We start from the raw sequence: 20,555 nt of genomic DNA, 5'->3' as shown, positions 1-20,555 counted from the left end.
TCTCATCATCACGCACCGTTTCTGAATATGTTCTCTTGGGGAATGATCAGACGAATGAGATGAGGTGTGAACGATCCGCGTGGTGGAAACCCAAACACTTGAGGCAGACATCATGTCGATCCCTCTCCTCCATGAGTCTGTTGCACCCCCGAGAACAGCACGACATGCCACGCTGGAGAAATTAGCTTTTTTCAGAGAAAAAAATTAATTGGCCTTTTCTAAGTCTAGTTGATAGGTTCTCATGACAAACCCAATCTGTCGGTTTGACACAACGTCGAGAGACAGACAGAAAGGTAACACTGGCAGGAAGCTAAATGTGGGGGATGAGACAGGAGAACACATGGCCATCATAAACAAACAATGACCATTTGTTCCACAAAAAACACATGGGGCTGTCATGACACTAGAAAAGTAAGACAAGATGAGGCAGGATCATGACATATGTTAATGACCTTCATGCTGTGACATCTGGCTCGACCTGATTTTGTCAAGTGGTTCATGTCCTCAGGTCAATATATTTTGTTGACCTAAGGACAACATTTTTATAAATAAAACTTAAACCCGCACTAAACCCCAACCCTAACCATAACTTACCCCTAAAATTAGAGGGAAATGATAAGTGAAAAACAATCGTCTAGAAGCACCTAATCCTGGTTGGAAGATTATATTTTAAATGAACTGTAAACTTATTTCTGAAATCTGATTGGTTGATTTAAATGTTGTCCCAGGCATATCAACCACTTGGCAAAAACAGGAGAGCCGTGACATCTGACACAACTTGTTATTAATAAAACTTTTGTTTCATCTCTGGATTAGTAATGAAAACCTTTGCAGAAAACAGACTGTTTCTTGCTTTTCAATCATCTGCTTTTTGTTTGTTTGATCATCCATTATTACTTTGGGGATTTATCTTATCATACAAAAATAAAAAAATAACAAAGATCATTAGAAATCAAAGGTTTTAAATAGAAGTATCTTCAGTTTTTTATATTTATTTTATATTTTGGCTTGGATTTTATTTGATCTATTAATGTAAACATATTACTCTGCTAAGCCATTTGTAACGATTATAAATTGTAAAAAATATAAATAAAAGTGGACACAGTAGTATGATTGCTAAATTTGTAAAGCTTTGTAAAAAAACTAAATGTAGTGTATTGTTAAAGATAAAATGTCATGAACTAAGCAGGTGAATGACTGACCTGGTAACTTTTTAAAGGAAAGAACCCTAATGTAACTTTTCTAGTTATTCAAACATGCCATTGGTTATTTCGCAGTTACAGAAAAAATGTTTTTTTGGCTCATACTACTCAAGTACCTGGAAATCATTAAAAACCACCTATACTTCATTCTTTCAGCAAATTTGATCTTATGCCTCACATCATGTGATTGTGTCATTGTGTTTGAAGCAATTGTTTTGTTCAGATTTGCATATGTGGTCTCTAATAAATCCAGTTCTGTATAGAAAATGGTGAATTCAAGTTCTAAGTGCATAATAGCACAATGGAAAAATATGTCAATTCTTTCATTATTCACAGATCAATCTCATGTCTTATTGAAGTCAAATGATTTTTTACTTCTTCTAACTTTTAACATTAAGTAAATTCTTATATAATGTCAGTATATTACTAACTTCAAGTTCCCAAGAGTGTCAGCAAGAAAACTCTGCCCACTAACTGTGGCAAATGATCACTGTCGCACTTCACTACACACTTAATCGTTGAGATGAGTCACCAACAATAAAAATATTTCCTTGAGCCTTGAGGTTACTTTTAGATTTAAAAGCCCCACAAATTAATCTGAATCTTTTTCATTTGTGCACACTACAAAGCTGTCTTATTTTTCTTAAAGATAAATTAAACAACATATCTATTAAAGAGAGCAAATGTTTAGCTTAGAGTTATTGCATAAATGCAAAACTGCATTGTAGTAGAGTAGGCGGGGCGAGACCGTGGTTCGAGACCGGTGAGTAATTGGGAATGAGCGCCAGCTGTGCGCACACCGGGCTCGAATCACGTAGGAGATTGGGAGCATATAAGAGAGCGAGTGACCGGACCGTCGAAGAGAGAGGTCCGGGCCCGAAGTGTTTGTATATGTATTTATGTTTTGTTCGCCGGCAGTCGGCTGTGAGGGGTCGCCGGCTGTTATTATTTGTATTAAACGTTTAAATGTTTGCCGGTTCCCGCCTCCTTCCTTCCCTTTTATGGAGATTATTACATGCATATTAGGTGAATAACCTGTGGATTGACACTTAACTACTTTATAAACAATTTTATTTAAAAAAGTTCTAATCAAGTGTCACAAATTCAGCCAATCATCAATTACCAAAAATATCAGTCAGATCCTGTCATTTATTTACATTTTTTATTATTAATTATTTCTTTATTAATTGCTTGTAGGGTATAAAAATCATTGTCTATGGAAAGTCCCTAAAACATGAAACCCAACAACTGTGTGTAGATACATGTAGACATACTGTAGATAACAGAAAGAGAGAGAGATATGTGACACATATGATATATGTGAGCACATTAACCAACACTGATGTATCTCAGAAGCTGGATAACAGATACATGCTGTCTTGTGCTCTTGCTTTTTTTGCATAATACACCAACAGTCCCACCAGCGTCATAAGACAGAGGATGAAGAGTCCAGCAAAGACACTGGCGCTTACACTGATGTGGAGAGAATCTTCATTTCCTGAAGCTGCAGAATAAAGAATCAAAAAGGATAAACTCATGAAAATGACATGAAACAATCTCCTTTATTCATCAGCGCACAGAATTACAGAACAGCTAATATACACCCGTCAACAGAATAATAGTTTATTGTATTGTAATGTTTCTACTCATAACATGAGCAACACTAACTTAAACAAGATTAACAGTAAGATAAAACAAGATTTACTGGTCGGGTACATCACATAGTCATTACATGTCAAACTTGTTCTGGAACAAAAGTGATCAAGTGGGCATGTCTCTTAACACTGTGATCTGGTAACTTGATTAGACATATTTATCATATGCTGTCGACACATACTTAACCTCTTGCTACCGACAAATCAGATACAGACCAATCTGATAAATCTAAACTGAGTTTGTACAAAAGTCATATGTTTGTGTAAAATGGTAATAGAGTAAACTATATTGACTTTAAACATCTGCTGTAGACTATGGTTATTCAGAATGGCCTGACTTTTGTTAAAATTAATTGTAGAGAATCATTGTGTTTTATTTGAAGTTTTGTGGGGATTTTGTGAGCTTTGGGCACGGAGGTTGATGACATGAATCTTTCCCACATCTGCGTGCTGCACATCTCCATGTAATTCAAAAATATTGAGTAACGTTTATTATCCATGTTTTCTCTTTTATCTCTTTTCTTATATAGCAGTAAAAATAGCAGTGAAATAATATTGACTTAAGGAGTTAATATTGAAAGAAATAATAGTTTGTGTGTGAACTGTTTCTTTAAATGATTGTCACTCACTTTCAACAGCAAACTGCAGTGGCACTTGACTGAGAGGAGTTGCATCATTGCTTGTAGTCCAGTTAAAAGCACTTTTGAGTGTGGAAATCCCTTTTCCAGAATGAGTTGAAATGCAGAGGAGGACAGGTAGGTGATATTGCCATTGTGGTATTGCCATATGTGTTTCCTCTCCACAGTCTGTATTAGATGTTTTCACATGTTTTAGTAACCATTACCTCATCAACATATATGTTTGGATGTTGATTACAAGATGGACACTTGAAGAGTTTCAAAGCATTTCTGTGGAAACCTGATTGCATTACTATGAAAGATAAAATGATTTAAAGTCACTGTATTATCTATCAATGATTAATTTGGTGTGTTAAAGTAATGTAGATGTATTTGTGAGTATCAGATAATGTTTAATTTCAAGCACAGCTCATGTTTGGGATTGCTGCTGAAACTGGAGATGTGTTTGGAGTGCGAGTGTCTGAACGTCGTCACACATCAACAAGAGTGTGAAGTGTCAATTCATGGATATCATTAACATTATTTGCCCAGCAGCAACTCCCACCACTGAAAAAAGATTATTAATGATGAAACGTTCCGTTATCATGTATAGTCATAAAAGCATAGCCTCTGCTGTGTCAAAATATGGATTTAAAAAATATATATGTTCCTCAGATGTATTTACAATGTAACAGCTGTGTTGTAATTATATCATATTTCTAAGTTTACATATCATAACATTTGCTATAGAACATTGAGTGTTTAGAATGGTTTGACCAATGTGCAGAAGATATTTATGACTACTGTTTGTGTAATTTTTAAATCCAATCTAAATCAGCCCTTAATGGGAATTAAACAAAAAATATGAACCATCATGAATCATGAATTTTGAAATCTTAGGCAAGGCATGGCAAGGCAAGTTTATTTATGTAGCACATTTCATACACTGTGCAATTCAAAGTGCTTTACATAAAATAATTTACAGAAAGAGGTAAAATGTATCTTTAAAGTGCAAATGATTTAAGATCACAAGAACTTTAAATTTTTAAGAAATAGTAAAACAGCAATAAAATTGATTAAAAAAATGTTAAAAGAATAAGAGCAAAATAAAAATAAATTAGAAATGGCGTTAAAAGTGCAGTTGATGTTAACCAGCACAGTGCTCAGGTTGTGAATGCACAGCTAAACAAGTGTGTTTTTAATCTGGATTTAAAAGTAGCTGCTGTTGGTGAATGTCTGATATCTTCTGGAAGCAGATTCCAGCTACGGGTGGCGTAATGGCTAAACGCTGACTCGCCCTGCATCTTAAACATAGATGTATATACATAAATGCCCATCATCATCTGTCCCAAGTTCCACTAATATACAAACATTGTCAACCATATTTGAAGGGTCCAAGGTGGTCTTTGATTGTTGGACATGGCATCGACATATGTCTGTAATCTCTGGTTTTATTCATAAAATATGGAAAGGGCACTGCACTATTAGTGATAATTGAGGCTAATAATTTGATCTTTTTAATCTTACCCCATGCAGAAAAAAAGAGGTCATTACTGGTGACATTAGTGATCATGTGACATTCTGTCTGGCATCATGAGCTTTTATCTAAGCGGTCCTGGGGTGTATTCCAGAAAGCAGGGTTTACTTTCCGTCAGCGAAACCCTGAACTCACAATTGATTGACCCAAACCTTGCTTACTCTGGGTATGTCGGTTCCAAAACACCTGAGAAGAGTTTGTTTAATCGACCTCCTGAAAGATACCCAGAGTCAATGCACGCTCACAGAAACAACATAAAGACATTGTCAATGGATCACAGATTTCACGAGTCACCATGGAAACGGCCGGGACTGTAAACAACGTTACAAATCAGAGGTTCTTTTCACAGAAGACTTAAATCTGCATCAAGTGTATAAGGTGTGGAATAAAAATCATAAAATTAAATTATTTAAATTTATTAAACTATAAACGCTATAAATTAATTGTTTAATTAAGTATATAACTATATGCAGTGTTTTATACTATAATATTTAAAATATTTACTCATCATGGCTGTCTTTGTTCATAAAGTGTACATTTGCTGAGATGTTTGTAACTATTATATTAATGTGTTCATGGTATTTTACCATGATAGTTTTATGTATATGTATTTAATCACATTACTTATTTTGAAGCCAGCATTCAAAATTATGTTCCTTCTCTGTATGTTCCCTAAAAAATCTACCTTTCTTTGGTTTTCTTTATTTGCAACAGTTGCTGATGAAGTCATATCAATGGAGACTCTTTTAATTCTAGAAACTACTACATTGGTCATAATTTTGGAAAACAAATGTGTAATGCTTTTCAGTACACTACACTATGAATGATAATGTATTACAGCATAGGATAAAGGTCTGCTGGGACAGAGGTCGAGGTTTAAAATGTTAGGCCCAGTCAAACATAATAATCATGTAGCTTTTATATATCCCTTTCAAATACACATACATTTAGTTTCTTTTTACTTTGTTTGCTAAAATAAATGTTAAAAGAGGTGGAAACGGCCTATCCTGATAGGCTTATAGTAATTTGGAGAATGGCCATTCAATACTAAACTGTAGGAGCAGGCTGAGGATCAGAAAGACAGTTTTAAGTAATGCAGTCACTATGAAAATCTTATGTCAAATTCTTATGTATTTTTTTATGTAAATGGATATAAAATTAAAATAAGAATTTAAACGTGGACAGTATGCCATGGTGATCCCATTGGGGGTCACCTAATAAACCCTTGGAAACCTGCCAGCCTGTGCATTGAACTTGCAACCTCTGCGTTTTAAATCTGGCTCTCTACACTGTAAAAAAAATTCCGTAATTTTTTACGGTAAAATACCGACAGCTGTGGTTGCCAGTAAAATTACGTTAAAAATACAGGAAAAGAACGTAAACAGCTTTGCAGTTTAAAACTTCAGGGCACTAACTTCAAACTGTGTATGAACAATACATTTGAGTCTTTTATATTAACAGCATTTCTTTATATAAAATGAAAAATTGGTCCAATTGAATAAAATTGAAAACATTACATTTAGTTAATTTATTTCTTTGCAATTCATTATTAAAACATCAAAGTCACTTTTAAACAAAGCAACATGCAGCATGACATCAGCATCTCATTGTCTGACCTTGACTTAAACACAGACTCCACTCTTCAGCATAATGGTGACCCACAAAACATTTAATATCAGAAAAGAAAAGAGAAAATACAAGAAAAATACCGGCAGCTGTGGTTGGCAGCAAACTACCGTAAAATTACGGGAACATCCTGTTTTTATTCATCCAATCAATTCACAGTAGAAAACATGAGCCATACCCACTATTTATCTTGGAAATACGTCAGAATACTGAAGACGATCATCACTTCTGCTTCACAGGGACTGGAGCATAACATCCACGACTTGATGTTTTTTTCTTGTTTAAAGTCACCGTTATTGTGATCAGTGTTTGCGACAAAGTGTTTTATTCTTGATGTCTGTTAGAACATCCGTCATGTGACGGACATGCTGTTAAAGACCTTCAGTATATTATTTAATATCATACTATATCATGAATGAGGACAACAAATCACTTTATATCACTAACTAAACTCTTGAACATGTAAAAACACCCCCAACTAGAGAAGCCATTGCAGTAACTTTGCCAAGCTTTTTTCCCCACCCATTTTGGTGTCTGTTTCAACAAATAGATATTAAACCAGGGCAAAACTTAACATAAAAAGCAAAGGGCCAAGATCCCAACTAAAGCAAACACTCATCACCATAATGGTGACTCAACAAAATCATCAACATGTTAACTTGTGTTAATTCTCAATTAGAACTTTTGTAGAAGTGCAACAGAAATAAAGTGACAGTGGTGTCTGTAAGTGAAGGTGATATTAGTTTTTGTGGAGTTGAAAAAAAAACTCCTTGTGAAAACGTCTCGGTTACGTCTGTAACCTTCGTTCCCTGATGGAGGGAACGAGACGTTGTGTTGAGAGACAGACTGGGGTTTGATTCTGAGAACCTATTATCTCCGAGATAAAACTAAAACGGCAATGGGGATTGACGAATGGCCCCCCCACGCCAGTCTCTGCCTCGTACACACGGGTATAAAAGGAAGATGCCGGCGGTCATTCATCACCCTTTGTGCTGAGGAACCTGTGAGGTGCTCCTTGCAGCGGATCGGCAAAGCTTTGTGGCATGAAGACAATCTCTTGTTCCCTCCATCAGGGAACGAAGGTTACAGACGTAACCGAGATGTCTAGATCTGTCTAAGATCTATCTTAACACGCCACGGCGCTGAGCCGCATTACGACCTCGAGCTGAGCGACACTGACTAGTCTGGCGAGTCCAAGTGAGCGGTGCAGCGAGATGTAACCTTCCACTGAATAGTAGTGGACATACTTCGAAGCCTGTACTGACAGTCATCAAGGACAGGGTGTTCGCCTTGTAAGTGAGGCGCCGTCCGGAGCCGGGAAAAACACTGCTCTCCTTGGAGAGTGTGTTACGGAAACCACATCCTGCCGTGCGGATCCTGGTACCGGAGGGGTCATCGCAGGCGGACGGGGCTGCTGGGAAGCAGGCTGTGCACGAGATTGTGTCGACCTATGGGTGGCCACGTCGCGGCGAGGCAATATCTGCTTTATTGCCTCAGTCTGCTTCTGTACCGCGGAGAACTGTCGTGACACGTCTCCACGGTATCACGAAACAGCCCAGCTTGCGAAAGGGGTGCATCCAGAAGGCGGACCTTCTGGACGTCACTCATCTGCGCAAGGTGGAGCCACAAATGTCTATCCTGGGCCACCATGGTGGACATCGACCGACCCAAGGCACGTGCCATAATCCGTGGCAGTGCGGAGCTCGCTCATGCGAGTTGGGTCAGGCTTCCCATCCCCCAGCTCCTTCAGGGCTTTGACCTGATAGACCTGGAGAATCGCCATAGTGCGAAGGGCTCTAGCAGCCTGTCCAGCGGAATTGAAAGCCTTGGACACGAGTGTCGAGGAGAGCTTACAAACATTGGACGGGAGTCTAGGCCGGCCCCTCCAGGTGGCCGCTGTCTGCCGGCACAAGTGTCCCACGACAGCAAGCTCCACCTGGGAGATGTCGACGTGTCCTCTAGCTGCCCCCCCTTCAGGGAAGTGACAGCTACAGAGCTCCTAAATTTAGAACGCATCGAGAAGGGCGCGTTCCAGGACTTCGATAACTCCTCATGCACCTCCGGGAAAAAAGGCACCGGGGCGGAACGCGGCCTTCGGTCACGCCCCGACCAAAGAAAACCAAGAATCCAGCCGCGAGCACATGGGTGAAGGCACCGTACCGCAGCACAGCCCAATGCTCCGGCCGCTCGGTTTAGCATGGCTGACATCTCAGCTTCGGACTCCTCGACCGGCCGAAGACGGGAGAGCAGAGGAGTCTTCTGCATCTGATGCGAAAAGGTAGCTGTCCGATGCATAGACAGAAATTTCGTCCTCATCCCTTTTCCGAGTCTGGCCGTTATGGGACGGACGACCGCCGCCCATCGGGGATGCACCAGGTTAGCGTACCGGGGTTTGGGTGGTCTGTGGAGCTGGCAGAACAACATCCATAGGAACCCCTGAATCGGCCCCGTCGCTCGCCGAAGGTGTCGAATCCAACGTAGCGGTAGTCGACACCTGGGAGATAGACGGGGTGGTGGCGGCACTCACAAAGAACGCCATCAACCGTGACCGCAACACCTTGATTGCCATGTTCTCGCAGACAGAACATGAGGGATCAGAGAAACCGGCCTCAGCATGTTTGACCCCCAAACACATGAGGCAGGTATCATGGCCGTCTGACTCAGGGATGAGTCTGTCACACCCCAGGACACAGCTTCGAGACATGCCCACAGCTGTGGGAAAATGCGGCCATGAAAAGGGCCTTTTTCTCTTTTAGACTTCTGTCTCTCTGCGGAAACGCCCAGGGGAAGTCCGCTCTCAGTGGGGGGAGGTCCGCTGCTCTGCGTCGTATATCCAGCGGTAGAAGTCTCGAAGAGAGAAGATACCGTAAGCTAGTAGCTGTCAGCATCAGGTTCCAAAGAACAAAGGATGATAAATGACCGCCGCCATCTTCCTTTTATACCCATATGTACGGGGCAGAGACTGGCGTGGGCGGGCCATTCGCCAATCCCCATTGGCGTTTTAGTTTTATCTCGGAGATGATAGGTTCAGTCTCAGAATCAAACCCCAGTCTGTCTCTCAACACACGGTCGAGAGACCGACTGAAGGGGAACTGTGAATCACATGGCCCTCTGCCCGACTCTCTGCAGTAAAAATGCATCTGCCAGGAAGGAACACACGCAACATGCTATAAAGTCTCAGAAATGTCTCCTGCTGTTTAAGAATGTAGACAACAATTAAAAACAATCAATGAAATACCGTAAAAGTACTAGAATAGCATAGATCTGATCATTTGACCTTTAAAGAATAAAAGACTTCAGCAAATCTGAGCACAGTTTGAGACATGACATGACAAACAAAATAATATAAAGGTAATTGTAGTTTTATTTGAATAAAATCTTTTAAGTTGTTTCGGTTTATGAAATCAAAAAATTAATATTGGCATAACGTTTTTGGGAAGAAACTAACTAAACGAAAAGTTTAATGTTGGCTCAGAAATAAAATTAAAGAAATAAAATTAGAATAGTTTAAAACTTAAATTAAAAACGTGTGACACAGTAACAACATCACACGCAGGGGTATTTACGGTGGAAATGTAAATGCTATGTGATTGAGAGAATTTACTTTAATTTAGCATTTATTTTGGTTTACTTACAACTCAAATTTAAACCTCTTTTATACTTTTAAGAGGGAATGTTTACTCAAACGCAAACTCCTTTGTCATTTGCATAATGACACATATTTAATTAAAGAAAACAGTGTTTGAAGTGTTATATCAGGACAAAGGTAGAAGAACCCAAATGCAGGACAGCCAAGGAGCAACACAAAAACTTTCTTAAAACAAAAATCCACAAAGGAGGAAAACACTTAAAAGGGGCTAAAGGATGGGACACTGTAGAGAGAGCATGGCATTACACAACCGAAACAATGCCATGGACTTTCTCCACATAAAAGACATGGCTCTGTTGGGCAGAAAACAGGAGTGTTAAGACAGCATTAATTCATCCTTAATTTATTTATTAACTCTGTAATCAATACCAACTGTACATGTGAACTTTGTTGTTGTCATAAAACATCACATTGTAGCACTAAATGAGTGTTTTAAATACATGTAAACATGTTTACAACAGAAGTCAGCTATTAGCAACAGGTTGATGCCTTAAACCAATTGTATAAACACAATTCTAATTCACAATTTCTAATAAAAGCTTAAAATGGATGTTATCTGTGCTTTTATAGCTTTAGTTTCGGTATAATGTTAACGAATAAGTAGGTTTGAAAATGAAAAGAATTATTGTGCAAAAACAGAGCTGGGCTAGATAGAGTGACCATACGTGACACTTTTCCCGGACACGTCCTGGCCAGGATTTCGGGTGCCTCCTCCGGAGGACGCATTTGTCCACCGCATAGCCTACATCATCGAGGTTTATTATTTCAGGTTTTATTTCAGAAAAGAAACCGTTTTATTTCAAGGTAAGAATAAAACTACAATGATTATCTGCTTTAGATAAATAAATGTTTGATTCATAATGTTTTTAAGGACGCACATGAAATTCTGGCAAGGACGTGTATGGAAAAAATGGCTCATGTGGTTACCCTTGCTCATATCTGAAGACCATTTAGACATACAGTTTTAGCATAATCTTGTCATATGAACGCCATGTAGAAACATTTCCTTCTAGTGTGATTTCAATTTGAAAGTAGCTTTTCAGCTTTTAGACAAATAATTATATTAGTTTAAAGGTAATTGTAGAAGTGTAAAAAAAATTATGATTATGGATGTCTGATTTGTCAATTCGGTTGTTTATCACAGACATCAATGCAACAATTGTCAAGTAATGCACTGAAAAGGGAAATTTGATTGTATACATTACAAGCTTTATTTGTCAACTCAGAAAAGATGCAGTTACATAGCATGGAAAATGAACAAGTTGATATGGTAAATATATATTTTAAAGCCCCGAAAGACTTTTATAACAATAAGCATTAAAAAAGTGTACCTATTTACCAACACCTCTGGCATACATATATTGCATTATCTAAATGTTTAGGAGGGTTAAAATACATTTATTCTTATTTTAATAATGTTTAATATTTCCCACTTATAGTTCCCAAACAAACACCTAGTGCAAAAATTCCATGAAATGGTTTACTGCTGATGAAACTGATCGAATCAAATCTCATCTGATTTCAAAAGCTGATAGTTGATCTTTGAAGTCCTAGATTTGTAGACCATCACTCCACACACCATGCCAACTACAGCGAGAAGACATCCGGCGACGAACACCAGATTCAGATTCAGGCTTTGGCTTGCGAACTCTGAAAGCCAAAAAGAAACAGTATCAGGCACACTTGTTCATTTCACTCCTTACATAAACTATCAAAGTAAAAATGAGATGTACCAGTAAGAGATGAACTCCTCCTGAGTCTCAGAGGACCCTGAGAGATGAAGTGACTTGCGGTCTGCATTGGAGCTTCTCTTTTGTGCACGTGAGAGGATGGAAGAGGTACTGAGCCATTGGTGCAGCCCTGAGCACAGCGGGTGTAGGGGTTGTTGGCTTCACAAATGATGATTGAACAGGTGATGAATACCTAAACGAAAAGACGAGAGGGAAATGAAAAGAGTAAAATCACAGTAACTCAGTCGTAAAGTACAAAACAATGCAGTTTTGTCTTTACCTGGTCAAACTGTCCAATGAACTTGAAGGCTTCCATACTGAACTTGACACTGGACTGACGACTGGAGAGGAACTTAACAGTGCTATCAAGCTTGCATCTGAAAAACATAACAAAACAATCTTGAGATAGAGCAATATGGCAAAGAATTGATGGATTTGAGTTAGATGATGTCTCGTCTTACCCATTTGCAATGATGGGGTAAGAGATGGGATAACTGGGATTATCGTGGGGTTTTGCTGAACAGGACTCCAGGAACAATTCTGTATTTTTCACCAAATTGACGGGTGAAATCTGCATGTAGATGGTCTCTGCCACTTCGTACTCCAGTGGGTAAGAGGTTGGACTTTTTCTGGTGGTGAAACCAGATTCATAAAACTCAAACTGATAGCAGAATGTGCCGAAGCCCCTCTCTGTGATGTTGATGGACGGCCTGTGAGCGTCAAATTTTCCCGTTATACTGCTCTGCTTGTGGAACTTGCACATGACTTCGATTTCCACCTCGTGTCTCCTGGTTATGATATCTTTTGCATTATCATATGTGACAATTTCATTCTTGAAAATTAGATGTTCATCTGTCTCCTAGAATGGAATGATAAAGATGAAAGATGCAGACATTCCATGGACACAAATTTAACCTCTTTTTGTTCGAAATGAGTCTTCATAGCTTCTTACTTCCATCTGAGTCCCACAGGCGTTCAAGGAGAAATTGGCGAAAACATGGGTGTCATTGGAAGTAACGGGACAGGAAGGATCGTTGAGCCGCAGGTGATTGCTATGGATACCAGAAATATTGGCTCGTTCTACTGTCACTGACATTCGATCCTTAGTGCATACAACATCAGCTTTTGGACCTAAACAATGGAAAAAAATCCGAATATAGATGTAACAGTCATTACTGAGCCACATAGTTTCCAAAATGAAAAGAAGACATGCAATGTTGTACAAAAATTTCACTTTGATTGATGCTTCTTTGTTGGCCAAAACAGGACGTTTGTACAGTTCAACAAAAATAATTTCTGTTTTACAAAAGCATCTTTGTGGTAAAGAAATATTTTTCAATTTTTAAAAAGGGAAGAAGAATATGGTTCTTTGTGAAAAAAGCTTCTTCTATGGCATCGCTGTCAAGAACCTTTCCCTTGTGGCAAAATTTGGCGGTTAAGCAGAATCTTCTTCTTAAGAATGTTTTGTGAATCCAGAATCTTTCATGTGAATCTTTCATTTTGAAATGTAGAATGACAGGAAAAACGCCACACTGAAGTCCTCCCCTTACCATCACTGGAGTAAATGTTAATGGTTCTACAATGTATAAATATGATCATTTTATTAATAATAATTTTTTTGGCCATTTTATGCCTTTATTAGTACAGAGGACAGGAAGCGACGTGGATGAGAGAGAGAGGGAAAGGACCACGAGCCAGGATTCAAAATGAGGTCGCCTGGGACACGTCGGTGCCATGTATCCGAGCACGGACCACTCGACCATCTTATTTTTTATCTATTATTTCACAATTCTGATCAAATTTTAAAGAGATCATTTTCAAATAATATTTTGAAGAAAACTGTAAATACCTGCACGACCAACCACAACAATGACACATCTCATCTCAGATTGGTATGTTCTGGACCTAAAATGTTTATTGGATATAAATTAGCCTTAAATCTTTTTAAAGACATACTGTGTTTTTCTCAGAGTGATTTGTCTGTACGAACGTACGCATTCTGGGCAGCTTCTGCAATGAAGCAAAATGGGAAATGTTGGCCAAGGTTGTCTGGATTTGGTGTCCAGTTGATCACATACTCTCCAGAGGTGGTGACCTCCTTTGTGCTGTTCAGAGGTCCACTAATGACCACATCAACGATACTAGATAACCAAATACAAACATCATTAAAATGTGGTTAAATGATGAAAAATTAAGCTCCATTTATGTTCAAGTAACTACATGTGACATGTTAAAGCGAACAGACTTTTTTATCATACCTTGTATAGATGGCAGTAGCCTTTATTCTGATCTCCAGCTCTTGGTTAACGCGAGCCGCCAGGTGTTCCCCGTGTGCAGGTGTTGGGTGGATGAATCGAGGCATGTAATCGCCCTCAACGCAAGATGGTGCTGGAGCCTCCACTGAAACCACAATATAACCATAAACACAACATTGCAGAGGAATGTTGTAAATGCATCCCCAAGTCATGTTATATAATGTACCTTCCAAAGAAAACTGGAGAGGGATTTTGCTCAATGGTTGAATGGAAGGACTGTTGGAAAAAGGCACTCTGAGCGCTGTGGAATTATTGGAATATCCCAAACTAATGTTCTTTGTAGGATAATCTTCCATGACGAGTTCGAATCCGTAAACACCACGTGTTGAAGTGTTGTTATAGGACAGAGTGCAGGTATTCTATATAAGGAAATGAACAGTAAGCTTCATAGTTTGATACACTGAACGAGATAATTCTGCTTTAGATCATATGTTGCAGAATACACTTGTTCATTCTGACCTGATCCAGAGTGAATCCTGCATGTTGGTTACACATTCCACATTCGCCTGCACTCAGGAGTCCATATCTGCATCGAACCTGATCTTTATCTGGATCACAGGAAAGCAGGTTGTAGTTCCTGGGGCAGTTCTGAGGAACTCTAGAAACAGACCAAACATAGTCATCTTCCAATGACCTTGACATTATTTTCAAAGAGGCAAATCAACCCACGCTCTCAAAAATTCTTGGTGTCAACCCGGGTGTGGTTGGGTTGGACAAAACACAACCGTAAATTAAATTAATCCAGAAAATGTTTATGTTTATGTTTGACCCAACAATGGATTAGAAACTCAGTATTTTTTAGATTGTAAAAGGTATTTGCACATTCAATGGGTTAGGTCAACCAAATTATGTCATCAATTACTCACCATCTCGTCATTTAAAACCTATATGACTTTCATTCTTCTACAGAACACAAAATAAGATATTTTAAAGAATGTTGGTAACCGAACAACATCGGATCCCATTGATTTCCATTGTATGAACACAAAATCTATGTAAGTCAATGTCATTATCTGGTTACCAACATGCTTCAAAATATCTTCTTGTGTTCTGTTGAAAAAAGAAGGTCACACAGGTTTGAAATGATGACACTAATTTCATTTTTGTGTAAACATTGCATGTAACATTAACACTTGAGAATTAATTATGAAAAGATGGCATTACTGTGATATAAAGGCTCATTATCTATCATTTAACAGTACTGTCACTCTAACATATTATTATAACAGTGCAGCTGAAAGGAAAACCCTTAGATTTCTTGCAAAATCTGAATAATACGAGACACTTCTTAAGGTCCTAAAGGTCAACAAAGCAAAACCTAAACCCTCAAATTACAAATTAAAATCTTTATAATTTTTTATATTTCAGATGTGGTTCATGTGCTTTTACCTAACGATGGGTAGTGTGGTTGCGACTGGAGATCTGTTGGGCTGAGAGGTGTCAGATCTGACTCCGAGGTCGATGGTCGTGGTAAGTCTCCAGTTTCCACCTGTTGTGATTACGTTAAAAATCCAACAGCAGCTAAATTTTCTGTTGATACATGTAGAAGTTTATTGTATATTTTTTCTTTTTTATGATTAATTTCTTGTGCTGAAGACTTGTTGAATGTGTGAGCTTACTGTAGCTGAAACGGCAAGTTGCTGGTGAGGGTTCTTGTCATGACGGCCTCAGTTTGACACCAGGATCCACCATTGCGACTTGAATCTATACGACCACTCTTATAACTTGTTTTGGGGCCACAGTTTCCAGACGAGCACGTCCAATAATCATTTGTATCACAGTCGTGATAGGCCTCCTTAAATCGAATATCCACCTGTAATAATACAACATTTTTCACTCAAATGGTTTTGCTTCGAGACCCAGAATTGACAATGGATACCAAGTGATGACACAGCATCAAAAAAAATTATAACATTTACATTTAGCCATTTGGCAGACGCTTTTATCCAAAGCAACTCACAGTGCACTTATTACAGGGACAATCCCCCTGGAGCAACATGGAGTAAAGTGTCTTGCTCAAGGACACACTGGTGGTGGCTGCTGGGATCGAACCAGCAACCTTTGATTTACCAGTTCAGTGGTTTAACCCACTAGACCACCATCCCCATATAACAGAAGGTTATAAACAATTACTGAAATGACCATACACTAGCCCAAAATAAATTTTATTTACATTTAAGCATTTGGCAGAAGCTTTTATTTAATAAATAGATCTTTAAACCGCTGGTGGTGGGAACCCCCTTATGTGATTGTAAAGTGCTTTGGGTGTACAGCAATACACAAAAAAGCGCTATATAAATGCCTCATTCATTCATTCATTCGTTCATATTTTGAAGAATGTAGGACAGCAAACAGTTCTGGGGCACTTTTGACTACCATTTTATTTTTGCTACTATGGTAATCAATGGGGGACAAAATCTGTCTGGAAAATACATTCTTTAAAATATCTTTCTCTGTGTTCATCAAAACAGAGTAATTTATACAGATTTAGAACAACTCGGAGGTTAGTAAATGCATTTATGGGTGAAGTATCCCTTTAAGTTATTTCTTTTTTTAAGTATTTGGATATAAATAAATAAAACAGTTTTGCTTACATAACTTTGCACAATCATAGAGCAATTAAATATGTTTATTTGTGAATTTAGCAAATGTTTTGATAGAAAATTAAAGGTAAAATTCTCACCTTATAGCTACCATCATTGGTCCGTCTTTGGTTGAAGGTCATTGATCCTCCATAGAAGTGTGAAGCAGTGGCTGTTGTGGCCAGAAGCAGGAGAGACAAGAGATGAATGTGGAGTGCCATGATGCTGTGAGGCTCTATCAATCTTGTCTGACTCTCTAATTCTCGGTCCCTTTTTAAAGGACCTGATTGAGGAAGTTAAATGTTGTGCATTATTTTGTACATTCAACTTATAAAGAATGATTGGTATGACAATGTAGTTGATCAATTGTGTATTTTCAACTGTCACATCCTGATTGAGGGTTCTCATTAACGTCTAAATGTTTTTGTATAGCGTAGGACATTCCTTTAAATAATTAGGCAAGAGGGTGTCCGACTGTTTCATCTGGTGCGATTTTCCCATCAAACCATCAGAAGGATGTAGGCTATGAAAGAATCGGAGCAAGATAGTTGTTAAATATTTAGCTTACAGAAGCGGTTTCTTAAAGAAACTACAAGTGCTTGTTTGTAAAAAACGCCAAAGAAATACCCAAATCAAAGATTTTTCCAGCATATAATGCAATTCAGTGTGTCCCATTTTCTTCTATCAATGACATGATGACTTTGTGCTTTAACTTTTTCTTAAAATGTCATATTAATCCAAAAAAAGTATTTAATAAATAGAAGGCATTAAACTCGATAAATAAGTAAACTTTACAAGTAGGCCTAGTTTAAACAAATTTTTCTAATAAGAAGTACAAACTTACTTTAATTCATTGAAATACATTCTGGCATGTGTACCAAATCGTTTTATGAATCCTGTTAGATGCTGTCAGTACTTCACTATTTATTTACATTTGCATGTCAAGACCAGAACAGACCCACTCAAACTAATAGTATTAGATAATTTAACCTCATAAATTAACAATTGTGCATATACATGAGTATGCCTACCTTATAAGACCATACAAATGGTAAATTCATTAATAGTATCACATTGATATTACACAACCTAAGCAAAAGTTTAACCTTTTAACCTTTTATTTTAGACCATAACAATGGGTTAAAACAACCCAAACTCTGAGCTGAAATAGCCCAGCGTCGGGTAATTTATGACACAACGTTTGGGTTGGTCCATTTTAAACCCAATGCTTGGTTGAAATAACCCAACTTTTTTAGAGTATTGGGTGACAACAAATATATTGTTGACTAAAAGCTATCCAAACCAGCTGCTTTACAGAAGATGAATAGACACAATATTTTTTCTGTAATTAAACACTGCGTTTTCAACATAGACAAGTTCTATTCAATCTATTCTATTGTTAAATATTTGCAAAAACCCGCTGGCAAACATGGTGCAAGGACGACAACTAATAAAATATGAAACAAGGAAAACATTGGATTTTTATTTCTCTATAGGCAGATTTAAAGATGTGGCAAATACACGTGTAATGGAAAACTCTGCTTATAAGGAAGTGAAACAATTCCTGTTGTTCTTGTTCTTGTTGCCTCAGGTTCTCAAAAAGTAAATAATTTGATATGAAAGTTTGACATTTGGTAACAGCTAAGTGCGTGATCAAACCAAACAAAACCAAAATAAAAAGTGAACATGATGGGATCAGATGTAAAAATGGTACAGTATCTACTTAATAACGAAATAGAGGAGCATGTAATCTGCAAGCAGAAACAGTAAGAAGATAACTGGGGTCATGTTCAGATCAGCATGTCCATTTTTTTATTATAATATATGATATGTGACCCAGTCTGTGCACTGTAAAAATACAATTTCAAATCGTTCTCCCAACAAGTATTAAAGTAAATTGAAGGTTTTTTTTGTAGAAAAGAAGCATTAATTATTTTGAGTGTGCTGAACAAAATTAGTGAAAATGTGGTACCAACAAAGATTATTTTGTTGACTGTACTTAGATATCTAAGTGAATTTCAAAAGCACATCAAAAATAATGTGCGAAATCTCAAAAAACAATTCTAGTGTTTGAAAGTTCCCTGCATCCTTTGCAGAATTTTCAATTTGCTAGTTAAAATGATTAAAATGATTGCTATTTTAGTGTTTGCTGTCTATATTTTTTGTTTTTGTTGTCATTGTAAGTTACCTTTAGCATTTAGAGTTCAACAAGTAATCTTTAAGTACTGTTAAATACAAAAAAAACAAATCTATTTGTCTTTTACTACAATTGTAAATGTTTTCTGCCTCAAACAGACCCAAACTTCAAATAATCAAATAAATGTTTAATGAAGTTTAATAAAGTTTGTGATGAGTGTTTATATACCGGCATTGACATTGTGCTATGGCAACATGACCGCTCAACATTGAACACACAAACTTCAACCATGGAAACAATCCAAAAGCTAACATTCTTTAACAGAACTCTAAACTCAACAGATAACAAATGCAATGCATCTTGGGAACTTTCAAACTCTTGCAATATTGCTTGTTCAGAATACACTGTTTTGTTAACTTTCTGATGCATTTTGGCCAAAAACCTGAGAATCTAAGTCCATTCAACAAAATAATCTTTGTTAGAAACAAATTTAGCAAAACGCAAAACAATCAAGACTCCTTTAACAAAAGGTTCAAGTTACTTATTTATCTTTGTAGGGAGAAAAAAATTCAAGTTGGATTTTTTACAGTGCATGCTAGTCTTGGAGTTTGGTGTCACAAGTCAAATAACACAAATGTGTGTTTTCACTAGCAGAGGGTTTATATTTTGATATTAACACTGTAGACAATTTATTATCCTACAACTGAAAATTCTGCTCTATATTTATGTTCTCTTCTGAATTTGAGTTTAGCTGAAAGGAAGATGTTAAATTTTTCGATTGTGTTTATTTTTGTTTAATAGCCTGTTTCAATGGTGTGCGTTTGTGTAATTAAAAAAGAAAGGTATCGTTTCTCAGTAATCATGTTGTATAGCATCATGTTTTGGGAATGTTTGGGTGGTATGAGGATGCTGGAAATATATAGTACCTTATTGCAAAACATTTTCATACTTCCTTTGAAATGGAAAACTCTAGAAACACCTTGATGATGGTAGACATTATGAAAGGTTTTTTTTGCTTTTGATGTTTGATTTGTTGTGTCGAGTTTGATTTGTTTGATCTTAACAAGATTTAACAATTACAGACCGCCCATGTTTTGTACAGAAAGAATGAAACAAAAAAAGAATAAATATATCTAAAAGCGCAACAGATCCATCACCCATGGCTTGTATATTCAAATAGCAAAGGATGTTCTTCTTTGTTGTTAAAACTTTTTAGGGCACTTTTTATCAGAAAAAAGGTGAGTTAGCCAGAACTCTCGATTGGAGTCTTGGGTTCCTCGCCACCGTTTGCATATTGTTTTACACTATTTGCATAGCCGGGGGGGCTGCTTTAGAATTTAGAAGTTAGACATGATTAGTATTGCATTTAAGAATTTATAGTCCGTTTAATATTTGACCTGTGTTTCACTCTCCTATGTGTGCTTTCACTGCGCGTGTGTGCGAGTGTGTTTGCGTGTATGCGTCTATGTCAATGTGTGTAAGTATGTATGCATATTGTGTGTGTG

At 37.5% G+C, this 20,555-nt stretch overlaps 1 protein-coding gene across 1 annotated transcript; it reads right to left on the bottom strand.

Moving 5' to 3' along the window:
• Positions 1-11,780: 11,780 nt before the first annotated feature.
• On the bottom strand, positions 11,781-14,696 carry LOC130413546 (CUB and zona pellucida-like domain-containing protein 1). Its single transcript, XM_056738829.1, has 9 exons — positions 14,498-14,696; positions 14,275-14,416; positions 14,011-14,157; positions 13,866-13,921; positions 12,969-13,147; positions 12,478-12,875; positions 12,297-12,393; positions 12,020-12,209; positions 11,781-11,936 (listed from the first exon to the last, which is right to left on the bottom strand). Exons 1-9 carry the CDS (start codon positions 14,625-14,627, stop codon positions 11,791-11,793), a joined length of 1,485 nt encoding a protein of 494 aa, XP_056594807.1. The 5' UTR covers positions 14,628-14,696; the 3' UTR covers positions 11,781-11,790.
• Between the last annotated feature and the right edge of the window lie 5,859 nt (positions 14,697-20,555).

This window comes from Triplophysa dalaica, chromosome 23 (genome assembly GCF_015846415.1).
Source record: "Triplophysa dalaica isolate WHDGS20190420 chromosome 23, ASM1584641v1, whole genome shotgun sequence".
Classification (NCBI taxonomy): Eukaryota; Metazoa; Chordata; class Actinopteri; order Cypriniformes; family Nemacheilidae; genus Triplophysa; species Triplophysa dalaica.
Note: the sequence above shows the minus strand (reverse complement) of the source record. Positions and strands in the feature narration are given on the sequence as shown.

Bases quoted from the DNA above. Each gene is read 5' to 3' on its own strand.
- LOC130413546 (XM_056738829.1), bottom strand. From the start codon at position 14,627: ATGGAAGATTATCCTACAAAGAACATTAGTTTGGGATATTCCAATAAT. The intron at 14,158-14,274 runs GTATGATAAAAA...TTGGTTATCTAG, and splicing joins GCTACTGCCATCTATACAAG to TATCGTTGATGTGGTCATTA. The intron at 13,148-13,865 runs GTATTTACAGTT...TCCATTGTTTAG, and splicing joins TGTTGTGGTTGGTCGTGCAG to GTCCAAAAGCTGATGTTGTA.